Consider the following 20,629-nt stretch of genomic DNA (forward strand, 5'->3'; position numbering starts at 1 on the left):
AAGAAAGTAACCATATTTAGAGAGCAAAGAGCTACTCTCTAGTGCTGGTGTTGAAATGATGGATTCCCATACTCATTGGTAAATTAATTATGATATCAGTTAAAGTATCTTGAGTTACTTACAAGTGACTAATAATTTAGAACTGGGGGAGGGGGGAGACAACAGGAAGTGAGAGAAATCTACACCTTGGAAGGGAAATTCACGCATGGGGAAAAGGCTTCTCAGCTGAAGCTTTCTCACCAATCCTTGTTTCTACAACAAGCTAGATTTTTCAAAATCCAATTGTCACAGGGACAGAAAGTAAGGTGAATTCTTCTGAACAGAGGCACAGTCAGCAAATCACACAACACAGGGGTATTAACCTTTCCCAATGCTATCCAAAGCTCGCTCTCTTTCTGTCTTTAAAAAAAAGGATTGTAAAGTATCTCAGTTGATTTTTACAAACCAAAACATTTAAAATTTCTTAAATTCAACTTAAGAACAAACCTACAGCACCTTTCTTGTTTGTAACTTGGAAACTGCCTATATTAATTAAATTTGTATTAATGTCTTGGTTTGTAAAAATCAACTTAGATACCTTATATTCCATTTTTTTTTTTAAAAAAAACACATCTCACTCTTTAAAAGCCTAATTGGTACAAGATGTCACATATCAAATTAATATTCCATCCTCACTATAATTTTGCAACCTATCACAAAATGCTATATCGACAGCATCACAATTGGTTCCAATATATCAACCCTACATTCAGTGAGCATTGCTCATCAAAATAATTAGGTCATTCCAGAAATTGATATTAATAGATCTAAGAACTAGTGTACAAGCATGACCTACTTGTCTCTGAAAAATTGATACCAATTTTGGGGTACATGTTTTGTGAAGAAGTTGTCACTGCAATGGAAAAGTTGGTACCAGACTATGATATACTACTGACTGTATGCATATGAATGTGGTTGAAGGTGGTTTTATATTATGGTATTTTTCTCCCAAGTATGAATTGAAAAGAACTGAAATGAGAATAAATATAACATTAGAAGAAATAATGTCTCTAATTTAAGGTAAAGAACCTCTCTGTGACATGTGCCTAATGAGATTTTTATTGTTGTTAATTACCATTGTTTATTTTGTATACTTTTATGTTTCAATGAAATGACATTCTCTAAGCAGCTAATTGTTGTTGTTGTTGTTGTATGCCTTGAAGTCATTTCCAATTTATGGCAACCTTAAGGCAGACATATCATGGGTTTTCTTGGCAAGATTTATTCAGAAAACCTTTGTGATTGCCTTTTTTTAAGGCTGATAATGTGACAAGACCATCTAGTGAGTTTCATGCCAAGTAGGGATCTGAATCCTGGTCTCTGCAGTCGCAGTCCAGTACCCAAACCACTATGGAACACTAATAACAGATTTCAATACCAAAGAAAGGATTCAACAGCTTTTTGTTCCTCTAGCTGGTGGCAGGGACCAGAGTTTCTTCCCTTGTGCGCTTGTAATCTCAAGGTAACTCTTTTTACTGAGTCAATTATTCCAGTTTAAAGCAAGTTCCATTTCAGGTGAATGCTTATTGAATCACTTATCAGTTAAGGTTTTCATCAGCCTGTGACATCTTTCTGTTCTCTCAGTTTAGCCTCCTAGTAGTGTCCCTTGCTTCTAAAATTATTCGCACAGGCCCTCAACTGCACACAGAGATCCGGATTCAACTGTCAGCACGTTTTCAGCTCCTCACTTGAGGGATTGTCCCAGGTTCTCAGGAGCTTGGAAGATTTCCAGTGAGAGTCTCCTTAGCAGAGAAAAGACCTTAGTAGTCTGGGCAAAGTTCCAAGTCTTGTCAGCACTAGTTCCTGCAGCCTCCCTTAATAGTCTCAGCCTGGCTTCATGGAACGGCAAGCACCAGGGCTCTTTGAAGACAAACCACCTTCTTTACCCTCTTTAACTTATTTCCTTAAGTCAACATGGATTTAGGAAGCTTGTGTATCTGCCTGGGGTTTCCATCATTTTCAGCTGACCCCAATCAGCCTTCATTTCCTGTCTGCTTTTAGGAGATCAGATCATAGTATCTTTCTTCAGATAAGTTATTTGAGGGTGCATCTAAACTTTAGAATTAATGCAGTTTGATACTACTTTAAATTCCATGACCCAGTGCTAAGGAACCGTCGGAGGTGTAGTTTTACAATGTTTTTAGCCTCTGTCAAAGAGTTCTAATGCCTTATCAATCTATAACTGCCATGATTCCATGATTGTGGGCATTGGAAGTCCAAAACACCTGGAAAGCCAATGTTTGCCCATGTCTGGTGTAGATGTACCCTGAGTGTCAAGAGTCAGACGCCAGTTAACAAACAAAACAGAGTTTATTCTGAAGATAAGCCAAAAATAACACAAAAACAAGCCATGCTATTTTCCCATGCTGGCATTCAATAAAAACTAAGGACGCTTCAATTCAGCTTAGAAGAAACAAATAGAGTTGACTGCAAGATAACATGCAAAATAAACGAAGGCTTGCAACCTTCCAAAAGCTGCAGAGTTAAAGGGACAGTTCCCAAAAGAAAAACAGCAAACTGGCTTAAAAACAAACAAACTAGAAGAGCAGTAAACTGCTTCCACGGTGCAGATAAAGCCAAAGCTTCAAAGGGATGATGAATAGCAGTTGTCAGGAGAATCCAAGGTGTGATGACTCATGGGCCATGTAGTCCCGTTCCTGGTACTATTGAGGCAGATGAAGAGGAAAACTTGGGTTTCCCACCATTTCAGCCAGAATTGGAGCCCTTGCACCTGCAAGATGTTTGCCCACAAGAAGTCAGCCAAACAAGCCTTGAGCAGAAATCTCCCCCATTTTCTCGCCGGGATTATTATAATCAAGATAGAAGCGCTCGGGAGGCGACTCGCCGGAGCGCCAGGATAGCTGCCAGACAATTAGCTGATTAAGTCTGCTTCCCTTGGGAAACTTTAAGGAGTCATGCATCTGGACACAGTATAGGTTTCGTTTCTTGTTCCCCAGAGAAAGTGTTCCTTGGCGGGAAAACAAGATCCTATATAGGTGTTTGCCCACAAAGGAATCCTTGCGGAATCAATTCGTCAGCTTCGGGAGTAGATTGTGTGTGGACTACGCTACTCCAGTTCCCTCGGACCTTGTTCCAGTTTCAAGCCTGCCTTGTCCTCGGATCTTGCCACGGACCTCGTTCTTGCTTTTTGCCTCTTGTTGCCACGTATCAAGCCTTGTTTGCCAAGTATCTAGTTTGCTTCCAGCCTTTGTTCTCAAGCTCCATTGGACTAAAAGGACCCTGTCATTTCCCCACGCTTTGCTTGGCAAGGTGTGTGTTTCGGTTATTGGATTATAACTTTGGACTTTAATATCTCATATTGGACATTGTTTTCCTGGACTATATTTGACCTTTCCTGAAAGGTCTACTACTGAACTATATTCTTCACTTGTTTTTACTGACTTTATATATTCCTTTAATAAAGATATTAGATAGATTCTGGCCTCTGCGCATGGTTATTGGTGCTCTGCAGCCTGGGTCCTGACACAAGGTCAGGTCGAGAGGCAGCAGCAAATTCCAGAAGTCAGAAGCCGGGAGTAGTCGTCAGTCAGGGAGCGTAGACAGAAGCCAGGTCAAATTCAATCCAAAGTCCGAAGAGGGTGCAGTCATCCAAACCAGGTCCACGATAAGACACAGCGAGAGCCAAGCCAGATGGTATCAGCAGCTAGAAATAGTAATCAGAATGCTGTCCAGGGAAACCCACACAGCTCCATCCCTCTGCTGTAAAGCAGTCCTAGATAACTTACATCCGAATCACAGTCCAAGTCCAGTCTTCACGGAAACAGAGATCCCAATGGCGCCTCAGCAACACCTTGCCACACGCAAAGTGCATTGGCCAAACATTCCCATTTTATTCCCCTTCCTCCTGGGTGACCAAACACTCACACCCAAACACCAGGTGTCCCAAATCTACTCAGAGTCTGAACTCCACACAGCTAGAGCTCGTGGATCTGGAGTACCTAGCAATTCATCGGAGTCCCAATCATCCTGCCCATACTTAGCCCCATGAACACTTAAAGAACCATCCTCCCTTCTCCAAGCATCCCAAGTGGGATCAGCTCCTGCAGAAACCCCAGGTTCAGTAGTATCCATACGCCCCAAATCCCCAGACATCTCTGGTGGCTGTGCCCATTCAGTGCCCACTTCCCCAGCCACCACCTGTTCCTCAGCATCCATTTCCCCAAACTCCCCATCTGAATCTTCCTCAGAAGATCCCCCATATAGCTCTCTAAGTCGCTTCCTGCGCAACTCCTCCAGTGAACCCTCATCACGAGGGTTTTTTCTTCCTCTTCGGATCCCATCACCATCAACCATAATCCCCGAAGGCGCAGTCACAACACTGAGTCTATCTAGCATTGAAGGACTGGTTTGAGTTGGGAATTGAGCAGTATTATTTTAGATTTCTTTATTGTGGTGGTTTTTTTTAACCATCATTCCTGAGGATCCAGACTAGGTTGACCCACTCTCTCATGTTTTTAAATGTTATTAAACTCTTTAAAAAATCAGTTGTTTTTTGTTTGTTTGTTTTTTTACTATCATGGTTGATTTTAGCCATAACCTATGTTGTAAGTCATGTTGGGTCCTGCACTGAGCAAAAGGCCAGCTATAAACAAAATAATTGAAATAGAAATCAACTAATCAGTAACCACTATAACATTTTAGACAGACTGAGCTTTCCAGTTTTGCTGCTGGGATTCAAGCACCCTGTCTAAATCCCTCTTCCTTATTGTCAGTGATGGGCAAATATCAGAGAAGGTCTGTTCTGAACTTCTTCATAATGATGCTTTTGTACACAGATAAGAGAATATGAAAATTAACGAAGGACAATGTGTTCCTTGCATAGTATCCAAATTTGATATTATTATTATTACAGTATTATTTTATTGTATGACACAGCAAACAAGATAGATATGCTGGATTTCGTTTCACAAAATCACAAGTCAAACACTTCCCAAGTGTCTAGGACTGTGTGATGTATTTTCGGATGATGCGCGCAGATCCCAGTAGGGTGGCCTTTTGCAGTTGGCAGATCGTAATTTTGTCAATGTCTATTGTTTCCAAATGCCGGCTGAGATCTTTTGGCACGGCACCCAATGTGCCGATTACCACCGGGACCACTTGCACTGGTTTCTGCCAGTCTTTGAAGTTCAATCTTGAGGTCCTGATAGCGGCTGAGTTTTTCCTGTTGTTAATAATAATAATAATAATAATTATTATTATTATTATTATTATTATTATTATTATTTTATTGTATGACACAGCAAACAAGATAGACATGCTGGATTTTGTTTCACAAAATAATAATAATAATTATAATTATTATTATTATTATAGAATCATAGAATCATAGAATAGTAGAGTTGGAAGAGACCTCAAGGGCCATCTAGTCCAACCCCCCGCTAAGAAGCAGGAAATCGCATTCAAAGCACCCCCGACAGATGGCCATCCAGCCTCTGCTTAAAAGCCTCCAAAGAAGGAGCCTCCACCACGGCCCGGGGGAGAGAGTTCCACTGCCGAACAGCCCTCACAGTGAGGAAGTTCTTCCTGATGTTCAGGTGGAATCTCCTTTCCTGTAGTTTGAAGCCATTGTTATTATTATTATTATTTTATTGTATGACACAGCAAACAAGATAGATATGCTGGATTTTGTTTCACAAAACCACAAGTCGAACACTTCCCAAGTGTCTAGGACTGTGTGATGTATTTTCGGATGATGCGCACAGATCCCAGTAGGGTGGCCTTTTGCAGTTGGCAGATCGTAATTTTGTCAATGTCTATTGTTTCCAAATGCCGGCTGAGATCTTTTGGCATGGCACCCAATGTGCCGATCACCACCGGGACCACCTGCACTGGTTTCTGCCAGAGTCTTTGAAGTTCAATCTTGAGGTCCTGATAGCGGCTGAGTTTTTCCTGTTGTTTTTTGTCAGTGCGACTATCACCTGGTATGGCGACATCAATGATCCAAACCTTTTTCTTTTCCACAACTGTGATGTCTGGTGTGTTGTGTTCTCTGTTTCTCTTCTGGAGTTATAAATCAGTTATAAATTGTAAATTGTAAATTTTTATGATTTATAATATTCTTTTAGAGTTTACTGAAAAATCACAAAACAGCGATTCCGCAAAAAGCGATTCGCAAAGTAGTGAGGAACACTGTATTTGTGACCATATGTATTTAGAGCAGGGGTCTCTAACCTAAGGACTGAGGGCCAGATGTGGCCTTCCAAAGTCATTTATTTGGCCCCTCGCCCTAAACTTTAGACTAAGGGTCACCCTAAGTATGAAACGACTTGAAAGCACACAACAACAATCCTAATTAACTTGATGATCTTATCAGCCAAAAGCATGTCCACACTACCCATTGAAATATTGGAAAGTTTATGTTGGCTAAAATTGTTCTTTATTTTAAATATGGTATTGTTGTTTTATGTTTTTTGCAATATAAATAAGATATGTGCAGTGTGCATAGGAATTTGTTCATTTTTCTTGTCAAACTATAGTTCAGGCCCCCAGCAGTCTGAGGGACTGTGAACTGGCCCTTGGCTAAAAAAGTTTGAAGAACCCTGATTTAGAGCATCTGTGATTTTTAAAGTTAATCCCCAAAAGCCTTATATAAAATTCAAATTATTGTCTTACAGAGGACTCTTCATTACTCCCCATGATCGAGGACATGTTGCAACATTGCTTAAATCATGGCCTGAACCAGTCATCAAAGTAGGTAACTTATATGACAGTTACATGGCAATATGGACTCTATGTGACCAAAATGATAAGTTGAACTACAAGTTTATGATCAGCATAACATCTGATACAGATTGTGGGGTGGGAGTGGTATAGACAGCAGGAAAAAAATTAGAAAACTAGCATTTGTGACAAAAGGGCAGTCTGGAACATATCTGTCTGTCATAGTTTTCTTTTTTAAGTGTGCTAACATTTAAATGTGATCTTCCAAGCCAAAGCTTGAAATGGTACAACCCAGACAGAGTAATGTGATTCTTTTATATGGTAAAGATTGACATAAAATAGAAGGCGGGGAGAAGGCAATGGTATCCATATAGACAAGGCAGCCATTTACAACTTGATGTGCAGTATAACAAGATGCATAATGTAATTATAATGTTTGTTCTAGTTATGTGGGACACCACTACAGTACATTTATAAGACATCTTCATCAGCCTGTGGCATCTTTCTGTTCTCCTGTTCAGATTGGTGTTGCCAAGATGGAGTTCTCTGTTATTTCACATGAAAACTTAAACAGAACAGTTGTCACTATAATTATAGTTTTTTTGCATGATATTTGTTGCCACAATTATCACTGTGGTGGGATTATTAAAATGCCAAATTTTTAAATTTGGACTTTGTTCCCTGGCTTTCCATCTCATTGTCATTCTATGATTTGTATATTTCTAATTAATATTTCTGAGTTCTTTTATAACTACATCAATAGCTTTTCAACTTAAGCAGATTTAAAGTTAAACAAATAGTTGGTATATTTGTGGGGAATCAGAGTTGTTAGGCTCAAAAATAACCCTCAGTTAGGGTGATTCCACCAAAATATAGCAGAGTACCATTCATAAACAGCAAAAGGTTACATGTGGGCCCCTTCCACACAGCTGAATAAAATCCCACATTTTCTGCTTTGAACTGGAATATATGGCAGTGTGGACTTATAACCCAGTAATATGGCATTTGTGGCATTTTCTGCCTAGATATTCTGGGTTATATGGCTATGTGGAAGGGCCAGTGGTGAGCAGAAATAGCCTTTATCCTTCTAGGATGGTTAAGGATAGCAGAGTCAATCTTCGGTTTCAAAACATTTATTCTGGAAAAGGAACTACAACCAAGATAGAAAAGTCCTGGAGCTAATTAACTTACTTTAACTTCATCTAAAGAAACAGAAGGTAAACGGTTCATGCTGTTCCTCATCACAAAGAGAATAGAAGCAAGGAAAATGTAGGCCTGACTGCATGGCCTAGTTTAGAGAAAAGACATGCTTAATAGGAAGTTCCCTCACAGAGTTCCATTTGCTACATCATCAAAAAGGGGGAGGAGACAGTGGCTACCCTGTTTCCCCAAAAATAAGACCGTGTCTTATATTAATTTTTGCTCCCAAAAATGCACTAGGTCTTATTTTCAGGGGAGGTCTTATTTTTCCATGAAGAAGAATTCACATTTATTGTTGAACAAAAAATGAACATTTATTATATACTGTACAGTAGGTCTCATCACGAACCAGCATAACCAGACAAACTGTGAATCATATCAAGAGTTTCTTGTTACTACCATTATTTCCATGTTCAACCATCTATGGTACGTACATTTACTGATCCTGCATGCTGTGGTGTTCTTTTGGCGGGCATGCTTCCAAACAAAAACTTTGCTAGGTCTTACTTTTGGGGAGGCCTTATATTTAGCAATTCAGCAAAACCTCTACTAGGTCTTATTTTCAGGGAATGTCTTATTTTTGGGGAAACAGGGTAGTAGGAAAGCAGGAAAGGAGACTCTCTAGGCATGTAAGGAAAGGGATTCTCTAAGCCTGTGATGACTCATGGGCATTGTAGTCCCATTCCTAGTGCTGTTGTGACTGACGAAGAGGAGAACTTGGGTTTTCCTCCATTTCAGCCAGAAAGGGAACCATTTCAGCCAGAAATTGAGCCTTTGCACCTGCAGGAGGTTTGTTTTCCAGAAATCTCCCAAACAAGCCCGGGGTCGAGTTCTCCCCCTTTTTCGCGCCGTAATTACATTCTCCAGCAAAAGGGAGTGCAACAGGCTAATCGCAGGAGTTTGAGAATAGCAGCAAAGCATTCAGATGATTAAGCCTGTTCCCATGAGAAATTTTAGGGAGTCATACATCTGGACACAGAGACTGACTTTCGGTTCTGGTTCCCCAGAGAAGTGTTCTCTGGTGGGGAAAACAAGGCCTATTTAGGTTCCTTGCTCCCGGAGGGTTCTTGCGGAGTCAATTCGTCAGCAACTGGAGTAGTGTGTGTGGACAGCTACTCCGCTTCCAAGCCTTTGTTCCTGATTCAAGCCTTCGTTTTCCAGCCTTGTTCTTCCACGGATTTTGCCTTGCTTTCCAAGACCCAGCCTTGCCTTGTTTCCCGGATTTTGCCAAGTAAACACCACGGATCTTGTCCTTGTTTCTCGTTCCTTGCTGTCTTGTATTCAAGCCTTGTTTTTCCGAGAGTCAAGTTATTTCCTAGCCTCGTTCAAGTTCTTGGACTAAAGGACCTTGTCATCTCCCCTCACTTTGCCTGGCAAAGTGAGTGTTTCGGTTATTGGATTATAACTTTGGACCTTAATATTTCATATTGGACATTGTTTCTTTGTACTAATTTTGACCTTTCCTGAAAGGTCTAATTCTGGACTATTTTCTACACTTGTTTTTATTAACTTTATATACTCCTTCAATAAAGATATTAGATAGATTCTGGCCTCTGTGTATGGTTATTGGTGCCCTGCAGCCGGGTCGTGACAGTTTGACTCCGCCACCCTAAGCACCAATTAACCTAGGCCAGAATGTCTACCGGAACCGTGCCGGGTGGCCAGCCACTTAGCTACACCATCGACAAGGACGAAGTGGACCGCATCCGTGATAAGCTCAATGCGCAGGAGGGAGAAATAAAGGGATTGAAGGAACGCGGAATCCGACTCCCGGCCCTGGCATTGCCAACCAAGTTTTCTGGAGAAGCTTCTAAGGTACATGTTTTCCGTCGCCAATGCCAAGCTTATCTAGAGGCCCGCAATGCCGAGTTTCCCCAAGAAGACATCAAAGTGGCGTGGATCTACAGCCTTTTAGACGGGCCAGCGGCCAACTGGGCGACGGCACTGTTCGACCAAGTTTCCCCACACCTAAGATCAGCGCAACACTTCTTGGATCACATTAAGGCGACTTGGGGGATCGAAGACAATTTGGAGGCAGCCGGCCATAAACTCCGGCGCCTCTCTCAGGGGGACAGACCCTTGTCCCAGTACATAGCCGAGTTCCGAGTGCTGGCCCACAGCACCGGATGGAATGATATAGCCCTCAGAGGACAATTTCGGGAGGGTCTCAACATCGAGATGTTGGAAGAAATTTCCAAAGTGGATCCCCCTCACTCTCTTGAAGCACTCATTGATCAATGTTTACGAGCTGAAGTCATGCTTGCCAACAGAAAACAATGGGTCCGAGGCCAGAGCGGTAGAGCTGGGGTGAAATCTCCCGCTCCCACCAGCGTCCAGCCGCGTCCAGTATGGAGACCCCCGCCACCAGCCCCATACCCCAGGGGGAGCGAGGAGGTGCCGATGCAGTTGGGTAATGTACGTCCCAGGTTAGATGCCGCCGAGAAGGCCCGCCGCCAACGCCTAAATCTCTGTTGGTACTGCGGAAACGGGGGCCACTTCGCCAGAGAGTGCCCAGCCAAAGGGAAGCCCCCCGCCCGTCTAGCGGCGGCATCCTCCACGGAGACGAAGACGTCTGAGGCGGCTGGCGCACAGCCGGCGGGGGAAGCCAGCGACCGGGCGTAGAGAGGCTCGCCAACCCGGTCAAAAAACCCACTCAAGAGCCGCCAACCGGGGTCCTATTTCTTCTAGTGGTCACCTTGTGGTCAGCAAAAAAGGGGCCAGTCATGGTCCATGCCATGATAGACTCAGGAGCCACAAACAATTTCATTGATAGAGAGTATGCCGACTCTCTGGGATTACAATACCATGACTTCAAGAATGCCCGTGTGGTGCAAGCCATCGATGGCCGCCCCCTCAAGACGGGTCCCGTAAGCCAGTGGTCGGAACCCACCAGAATGTGGATAAGGGAACATATGGAAGAGATTTCCTTCTTTGTTACCGAGGTTCCCCATTTCCCTGTGATTTTGGGAATTCCATGGCTGACACTTCACGACCCAAGCATCTCCTGGTCCAACAGAGAACTGCAGTTTGCTTCAAAATATTGCCAAAACCATTGCCTTGTAGCCAAGATCTGCCATGCCACAGACACTGAACCCATTATCACCTTGCCCAAGAAGTACTCAGAATATTGGGATGTATTCAATGAAAAAGAGGCCGAGAGATTACCCCCACATAGACCTTATGACTGTGCCATTGACTTGGTGGAGGGGGCCCCGATTCCGCGAGGACATCTCTACTCCCTGACTGAACCGGAGCAAGAAGCTCTCAGGGAGTTCATAGAGTCAAACCTTCGCAAGGGATTCATCAGACCCTCTCAATCCCCAGCCGCTTCCCCAGTGATGTTTGTGAAAAAGAAGTCGGGGGAATTACGCTTGGTGGTGGACTATAGAGCATTGAACAATATCACTAAGCGGAACAGCTATCCCCTGCCCTTAATCTCGGACCTACTAGACCGACTTCGAGGAGCCATGGTCTAAACCAAGCTGGATCTTCGGGGAGCGTATAATCTAGTTCGCATCAGAGAAGGAGACGAGTGGAAGACCGCCTTCCAGACTAAATTCGGATTATTCGAGTCCCGAGTTATGAATTATGGATTATGTGGAGCTCCCGCAACGTTCCAGCATTTTGTCAATGACATCTTTCAGGATTATCTAGATCGGTTCTTGATCATCTACCTGGACGATTTTTTGGTGTTTTCTAGATCACAATCAGAACATGAGAACCACGTCAGAATGGTGTTACAACGATTGCGGGATCATGGACTTTATGCCAAGCTGGAAAAATGTGCTTTTGATCTACAAGAGGTAGATTTCCTGGGCTACCGCGTCTCGCCACTAGGGCTCTCCATGGACCCGGCAAAGGTTTCAGCAGTATTGGAATGGCGGGCGCCAACCAACAAGAAAGAGGTGCAACGATTCTTGGGGTTCGCGAACTATTACCGCAAGTTCATTCCAGATTTTGCCCGCTGGTCTGATCCAATCACCAGCTGCATCCGTGGGAAACAGCCCTTCCGCTGGACAGATCAAGCAGAGAAAGGGTTCCAGCAACTAAAGAAATTATTCACGTCCCAGCCAATCCTTCAGCACCCAGATCCTGAAACCCCTTTTGTTGTGCAGGCGGACGCCTCCGATGTGGCAATTGGGGCTGTACTCCTACAACCGGTGGGAGATCATCTTCATCCTTGTGCCTTCTATTCCCGTCAATTGACCGCACCAGAGAGAAACTACACCATTTGGGAAAAGGAACTATTGGCCATAAAGGCAGCCTTTGAAACTTGGAGTCATTGGTTAGAAGGGGCCAAATTTCCCATTGAAGTCCATACTGATCATCGGAATCTAGAGCATCTAAGAACTGCCCGCAAGCTAAATCAGAGACAACAACGCTGGGCTTTATTCTTTGAACGTTTTAACTTCCAAATTCATTATGTAACCCCAGCCCAGACCAAGCAAGCAGATGCTCTGTCACGGAAACCGGAATACGCTGCAGGACGCAAGGAGACCGTTGAGTCCCAGCTGCTACAACCCGGGAACTTTGCCACGCTCACAGTGGGGAACACCAAATCCACTCCCATTGAATCAACTCCCTCTACTCCAGGGCCCCTTTGTGCTCAAGAAATCAGGGCTAGTCAGCAAGCAGATGCCTGGGCGCAGGATCAACTTCGCCAAGGACTACATTTCCCCTTTTCGCTTAAGGATGGGCTGCTTTGCTATAGAAATCATGTTTACATCCCCCCAGGACCGGGCAGGGAAAAGGCACTTCGTTTGTGTCATGACTGCAAGCCAGCAGGGCATTTCGGGCTATTCAAAACTATGCATTTGATCCTAAGAGATTTCTGGTGGCCCAAGATCCGCAAGGATGTAGAAAAATATGTCAACACCTGCCCAGTATGCCAGCGCTCCAAGACAAGAAGGGAAAAGCCCTCAGGGCTTCTGCATCCCCTTCCTACCCCATCTCGCCCATGGGAAATAATCTCTGCGGATTTTATAACTGATCTACCACCTTCCTGTGGATTCACCACGATCCTAGTGGTGGTGGACCTTTTCACCAAGTTAGCCCATTTTATTCCCTGTGAAGGCCTTCCCACGGCCAAAGAGACTGCAGATCTATTTCTCCAACATGTTTTCAGATTGCATGGATTGCCCAAGAGTTTGGTCACTGACCGTGGGTCCCAATTCACCTCTCGCTTCTGGAAGGCACTACAAAAACTATTGGGCATAGACTCTCGTTTATCTTCGGCTCATCATCCTCAAACAGATGGGCAAACTGAGCGCACCAATGCCACTTTGGAACAGTACCTTCGCTGTTATATAAACTACCAACAGGACAATTGGGCTTCCCTGTTACCACTGTCGGAGTTTGCCTACAATAATGGGGTCCAGGCTTCAATTAAGGAAACCCCGTTCTTTGCAAACTATGGCTTCCATCCACGTTTCTTTCCTCCTGTCATTGAAACCTCAGAAGTTCCCGCAGCAGAGGACTGGCTGCAGGAACTCACAGCAGTGCAGCAACTTTTGCTCCAGCAACTGGACCAAGCCAAGGAGGACTATAAACGCCACGCTGACAAGCATCGCCAGCCGGGCCCCGAAATCAAGGTAGGAGACCGGGTTCTTCTGTCCACTCGCTTTTTGCCCTCCCACCGTCCCTGCCGGAAGCTAGATGCCCGTTTCATTGGTCCCTATCCAGTGGTGGCGCAACTTAACCCCGTGACTTTCAAACTCCAACTTCCGCGCTCTATGCGCATTCATCCAGTGTTCCATCGCTCCCTGCTCCTTCCGGCAGATGGTGTGCGCCCTGATGCAGACCAGCCGGCCCCCGCCCCTGTTTTGGTGGACGGAGAAGAAGAGTTCGAGGTTCAAGACATTTTGGATTCTCGCTTTCACCGCCGCCGCCTACAATATCTCATTGACTGGGTGGGTTTTGGCCCCGAAGAGCGCTCTTGGGAAGACGCTTCCACGGTTCATGCTCCTGATCTAACCCGCCGCTTCCATCAGACCTATCCCACCAAGCCGCGGCCTCGCGCCTCGGGGAGAGAGTCCCAGTTTGAGAGGGGGCTTGAGGAGGGGGATAGTGTGATGACTCATGGGCATTGTAGTCCCATTCCTAGTGCTGTTGTGACTGACGAAGAGGAGAACTTGGGTTTTCCTCCATTTCAGCCAGAAAGGGAACCATTTCAGCCAGAAATTGAGCCTTTGCACCTGCAGGAGGTTTGTTTTCCAGAAATCTCCCAAACAAGCCCGGGGTCGAGTTCTCCCCCTTTTTCGCGCCATAATTACATTCTCCAGCAAAAGGGAGTGCAACAGGCTAATCGCAGGAGTTTGAGAATAGCAGCAAAGCATTCAGATGATTAAGCCTGTTCCCATGAGAAATTTTAGGGAGTCATACATCTGGACACAGAGACTGACTTTCGGTTCTGGTTCCCCAGAGAAGTGTTCTCTGGTGGGGAAAACAAGGCCTATTTAGGTTCCTTGCTCCCGGAGGGTTCTTGCGGAGTCAATTCGTCAGCAACTGGAGTAGTGTGTGTGGACAGCTACTCCGCTTCCAAGCCTTTGTTCCTGATTCAAGCCTTCGTTTTCCAGCCTTGTTCTTCCACGGATTTTGCCTTGCTTTCCAAGACCCAGCCTTGCCTTGTTTCCCGGATTTTGCCAAGTAAACACCACGGATCTTGTTCTTGTTTCTCGTTCCTTGCTGTCTTGTATTCAAGCCTTGTTTTTCCGAGAGTCAAGTTATTTCCTAGCCTCGTTCAAGTTCTTGGACTAAAGGACCTTGTCATCTCCCCTCACTTTGCCTGGCAAAGTGAGTGTTTCGGTTATTGGATTATAACTTTGGACCTTAATATTTCATATTGGACATTGTTTCTTTGTACTAATTTTGACCTTTCCTGAAAGGTCTAATTCTGGACTATTTTCTACACTTGTTTTTATTAACTTTATATACTCCTTCAATAAAGATATTAGATAGATTCTGGCCTCTGTGTATGGTTATTGGTGCCCTGCAGCCGGGTCGTGACAAAGCCTAGCCATTTCTGACCCTCTGGGCAGCTAAACCAGGCAATTCAAACTGGATGGCCCCCCATGAGGGTCTACCTCCAAGGGAAAACCAAGAATGGTCAACTTGGAAGTCCTTAAACATACTCAGAAGTGGAGTGGCAGATCAAAAGACAACTTGGCAAGATGGCATCTGGAGGAATCATCCACCTTGTGTGACTGTGGAGCAGAACAAACAACTCCACATATGTATGCTTGCCCACAATGTCCTGCCTCATGCACGGAGGAGTTGTTGTTTAAAGCTACGGACAATGCGGTTGCTGTTGCCGCTTTTGGTCTAAAACTATTTAGCTGCTGTGATTCCTTTATTTTATCACTTTTAAACTTTTTTATTATGCACTGCTTTTGACACGAAATAAAAAATAAACCACAATAAAAATAAGAAAGCTGAAATGTTAACCTTGTTCTTCAAAACGGATTTTTAAAAAATGTTTTGAAAACTCTTTAAAAAAAACTTCATTGAAATAACTGTGTGAGTGAATAAAAAGTAAACATTTGAATACTATATATAATTTTACTAGGTTATATATATTTGCATTTATGGTACTGGTTTACAGGCACTGAATACTTTCCTTCCTAGTTGTAGAGGAGTGATCGATTACATAAAACGCTTACCCTCCACTCATAACATTAAGGTCCCACCCACACAACCATACAACCAGAATATCAAGACATATAATCCATAATATCTGCTTTGAACTGGATTATCTTGAGTTCACATTGCCATATAACCCAGTTCAATATGGATTTTATAAAGCTTTGTAGAAGAGGCCTAAGACCCATCTATACTTCCATATAATCCAGTTTCTAAATTTAGATTAATTGGATTATATGGCAGTGTAGATCCAGTCTTGGTGTCAGGGGTTTTAAAGATTCATCAACAAGTAACTTTCCTCTCCAAATTTTGTTGACATAACATACAATCATTTATTGTTCTTTAATTAACTTTATATTACTGAATGTATAACCTTTTCTTTTCACTTTGAACCTTAATAAATTGACTGTTTATTATTATTATTATTATTATTAATAATAATAATAATAATAATATATTTATTTATACCCTGCTTTATCTCTCCAAAGCGACATAGCATAAAAGCATTAATATACAATTTTAAATATACAAAGATACAAACATTAAAACAGAACTAAACACAAACAGCACTAAAAAATTCACAGTTAAAATCCATCAAAACATATTTAAAGTTAAAAACATAGGCACATATGATGTGTGCAGGTATCACATATTGCAACAAAGCAATCTCTTTATGTTATCAAGAAGTTACTTCCATTTCAGTACACTCCGAATAATGCTGAAATGGATGTTGTACAGTTGGTTATGGACCACATCTACAACAGTGGAATGTATTATGTTTTCTAGATCTTGGCCAGATTCTTTCAGAAGTACTATCTATGAAAGAATGTGCCTTTCAAAAAAGCCAAATGATTTGTCAATTGTTGCAGCATTGCCAAGATAACACAACTTTCTTTATTTTATTCACTGGGTGCTGATTGTTAAACCAGCCAATGAGTCTTGTACTTCTTATGGACTGACAGATGAGAAATTCATAAGCTCTGTGAAACAACAGGTTGAATACTTGTTTTTAAATAACAATGGCTGCATTCTCAAAGGATTATTAGAAGAAAAGTGAATTGCAAATAAATGAAAGCTATAATGTGTTCAACTGCCATGAAAATCAACTGGTAGAAAGATTTCAGATTCCTGATCACTGATGGTCTACTTCTGTTACGTGCCAGATAGCAATTGAGCTGTTTTCATGAACATGTCATGCATGAGAATTAGGCTATTTTCTTGTTTATACCACTGTGCATATCTTGTTTTTTAAAAGCCAGTTTTGACCAGAAAAAAATCTGAGACTGTTACCAGCCTGATTCAAGATCTTATCTGTCAGCAAATGAATGATTAAACTGCAGAATGTGTATCGTCAAGCTATCATAGTATCATTACTTACTGATGTTAAAAAATACGTTAGCTATGTGCCATTGCTGCAGAGGTTAATAAGTGGGACTGATCCACCAGATGTTGTACTATAGCTTCCAGTAATCTTCACTATTCCAATAATGTTTAAAGGACCATATTTTGCCCATGCCCAGTTTAGAACGAGAGTGCTAGGATTCCATTTTGTTTCAGTCACAGAAGCTGTTTTAGCAAAATCATTCATATTCTTGAGCAAGTACAGAAGAGCAATTCATTAGTATGTAGGTTTTCTTTTGTCTTGCCCAGTCATAGGGTAACACTTTCCAGCAGTGGTTCCCAACTTTTGGTCCTCCAAGTGTTTTTGGACTTCAGCTCCCACAGTTTCTAACAACCGGACAAACTGGCTGGGATTACTGGGAGTTGAAGTACAAAACACCAGGAGGACCAAATATTGAGCTTTCATGGTAACTACCTATAGGCATCATTTCTTGCATGACAATGAAAATGGTGGCTGCTTTATTTAAACAGCAAATTGATTTAATTATGCATTGCTTTTGAATTTTTTTTATTCAATTAATCAGTTAACTGGCAGGAGATTTTTAAATAAATATTTTAAATCTATAGTACTTCGAGAAATTAAAGATAAGCAGCCATGAAAAGAGACATCCCCTACTGTCTGAGAGAACTAACAGCATGCAACTTCCAATACAAAGTCTGTGGCAAAATGCAGTTGCACCAGCTGAAATACAAATGAGATTTCATTCAGTGGTGCTCTTCCATTCAACAAAGACCATTTAATCTATCCAAAAGTTTCCATATAATGATGGGTATGGCAGTTTTGGCAATCTCCCCTTGCAGCTTCCTTCTAATCTTCATGTATGAACTCTCTAAAACAATGTGAAAGATGGCAAGAGATAGGGTCAATGTAGGAAGAGAAAATCAGTGAAGATTCCCCACAATAACCTTTCTTACATTGATTAATGTAAATGGAAAAGCATCATTAGATAGAATCCAGTATGCTGATTTCTATTATAGTTATTTATTCCTAATATGAAATTGAATTGACATATTAATTAAAGTTAATATAATGAACCAAGGTAGTATATCTATGGAAATTGCTCTAAAGTTCCAAGGAATGTTTTGCCACATTACTTAAAGAAAATGAAAGTATCTGTATCAATTGGTTTTAAAATGGTCATTTAAAAATTTTCAGAATATGTTTACTATTTTACAATGCTTTCCTGGTAGGCTATTGTGGTGACTGATGGAGAACGTATTCTTGGCCTCGGAGACCTCGGATGTTATGGAATGGGCATCCCAGTGGGAAAACTAGCACTTTACACAGCATGCGGAGGACTGAAGCCCCAGGAGTGTCTGCCTGTTATGCTTGATGTGGGAACCGAGAATGAGGTATATTTTCCATGCAGTCATGAACATTTAACATATTTACCAGAGAGAAATAAACAGAACTATATTGTAATATTTGCTTGTTCGGCTAAAAGATACGGTTAACAATATCTTTTCTACCATAACAAAATAGCTCAACTCAGTTTTAAAGTTATCTATGTTGTTTATTGCACATCCTTGCCTATAATAATGAAGACAAACCTCAGAGACCTATGCTGCAGCAATAAGGTAGGAATGTGGGACAAAGTTGAAGAAAGATTAGTTGCTGTGGCTTTTACCTCCTGGAAAAACATATGAAAGCTGGTGCTACCCCTCTCAAATATATTCCACACATTGTTTTGATTGGTATGTCATGTTAGTCTGGGACAACAGTGCTAAAGTACCCATTACTCTGGCCCGGCCCAGTTTTATTGTGTTTTAGCGTATTGTTTATTGCTTGCTGTTTATACTGTTTTAATTGTTTTTAATTTGCCTTTTGTTTTGTATTGTTATATTGTGTGTTGAGGCCTTGGCCTTTGTAAGCCGCATCGAGTCCTTCGGGAGATGCTACCGGGGTACAAATAAAGTTTAATAATAATAATAATAATAATAATAATAATAATAATAATAAAGTATCAAGGTAGGATTGAAGAAAAGTTCACAGTTACTGCTAATATTAAGACTGTATGCATAATGTTGTGTATACTCTGTGAAGAAGTGGTGGTTCTTAAGAAATGTACATGGAGTTCTCTTGTGCACTGTCAAAGTTACACCCAAAAGCTGGAAACCCCTCCACAGAATGATGTTCGGTTTGATAGTGGTGTAGGTTGCAGTAGCATGAAGGTGTTGATGGAATAAAGGGCATACCCTTAACACTTATAGATGAGCTGTTCTCACTTAGTTTCTGCTGATGGAAACTATTATATTTATTGCCATTGCTTAATAATTACAGGTCCTGAACTCCAATATTAAAATACATGCTTATGATTGTAAACTTTCAAAACAACCATACATTTCATCAAATAAATATAAAACATCTCTGTCTGCACATCTTTCATTGCTTTTCATTATTAAGATTGCTTGGATGCATGAGAACTTCTTTAAAACACCAAGCAGGGAAATGACATATAATATTGCAAAGCAGAACTGGTGGAAATGGTTTGTGTAATGCTATCTGAATGTTCTTAGCTGCACAGGGAAAATATAGTATAAAGGGGATGTGATGAAAATGCTTTGGATGGTTTTAAAGTACGTTGTGATAAAAAGAATGCTTTGGTAAGTACATCAAATGATTTGGTAAGTACGTCTGACCAGTAACCATCATTGTTCCAGAACCCAGAAATATAAAATTACAGTGAGGGGATTTACTATCCATTCAGACAGAACAAAACTTGGAATTTAACTTGAAAAGGAGAATAGATCAGTACAGTATGTTAGCTTGCTTTAAGATGAAGCAGATACATTTAGTTCAAAGTAAATCTATTAAAGCTAGTTGGGGATGTTCTGATGATAACTATTTTGATTTTTCAAAAATACTGTGTTTAATTGAAGCTGGAATGCTGTGGTATTGCCAAATTGAATTTCCAGAACCAGACAGAGCTGTTTAGTTCCCAGTAAAAGGCAGAAAGTCCTAAGTTTGTGTTTGCACAATCCCTTCACACAGTTCAGATTACAGTGTTCCCTCATTACTTCGCGGTTCACTTTTCACGGATTTGCTGTTTCACGGTTTTTCAATAAACTCTAAAAGAATATTATTAATAATAAAAAATTACAATTTACAGCCTAAGGAAGGGAGGAAGGAGAAGCCAGAGAGAGAGAGAAGGAGCCCAAGCAGCAATGGGCGGAGAAGGAGGCGATTTATCAACACACGATTGGTTGATAAAGACTTAAATTAGTGTATAACTACTAAAATGATGTATAAATATTAAAATAAATATAGTGTCCCTACTTTGCGGATTTTCACTTATTGTGGGTAGTCCTGGAACCTAATCCCAGTGATAAGTGAGGGAGCACTGTATATCATTTAAAATGCATATAATATCTTAAAAGATACCAAAATATACCAGCATCTCCTGCACCCAGAAAACTCTCTTGTACCTGAGGTTCATAATTTGGGCTCATAGAGAGGATTGAAGACATTCCACAAGAATTTTAACAGCTACCACTTTGCCTTCAATCTCAGCCTGGAACTATCAAGAGAACAGGTTCGCTTTCTGGAAAGCACCATACAATATATATTGCACTATTTTGCAAACCCACTGACTGCCCCCAGTTTCTACCCTGAACACACTACCAAATCCATAGTTTATAGCCAATCACTCAGGACATCAAGCTGATGAAA

At 41.7% G+C, this 20,629-nt stretch overlaps 2 protein-coding genes across 11 annotated transcripts in view; one reads left to right on the plus strand and one right to left on the minus strand.

Moving 5' to 3' along the window:
- The window catches only part of prss35 (serine protease 35), a 229,903-nt gene that overhangs the window by 91,658 nt on the left and 117,616 nt on the right, over window positions 1-20,629 (minus strand). The window lies entirely within an intron of this gene.
- The window catches only part of me1 (malic enzyme 1), a 152,489-nt gene that overhangs the window by 38,705 nt on the left and 93,155 nt on the right, over window positions 1-20,629 (plus strand). For all 3 annotated transcript variants that reach the window (XM_062981225.1, XM_062981213.1, XM_062981220.1), the window contains exons 4-5: window positions 6,675-6,750; window positions 18,151-18,312. In XM_062981225.1, coding sequence (XP_062837295.1) covers window positions 6,675-6,750; window positions 18,151-18,312 — 238 coding nt within the window. The remainder of the gene's footprint in view (window positions 1-6,674; window positions 6,751-18,150; window positions 18,313-20,629) is intronic.

This window comes from Anolis carolinensis, chromosome 1, assembly GCF_035594765.1.
Source record: "Anolis carolinensis isolate JA03-04 chromosome 1, rAnoCar3.1.pri, whole genome shotgun sequence".
NCBI lineage: Eukaryota > Metazoa > Chordata > Lepidosauria > Squamata > Dactyloidae > Anolis > Anolis carolinensis.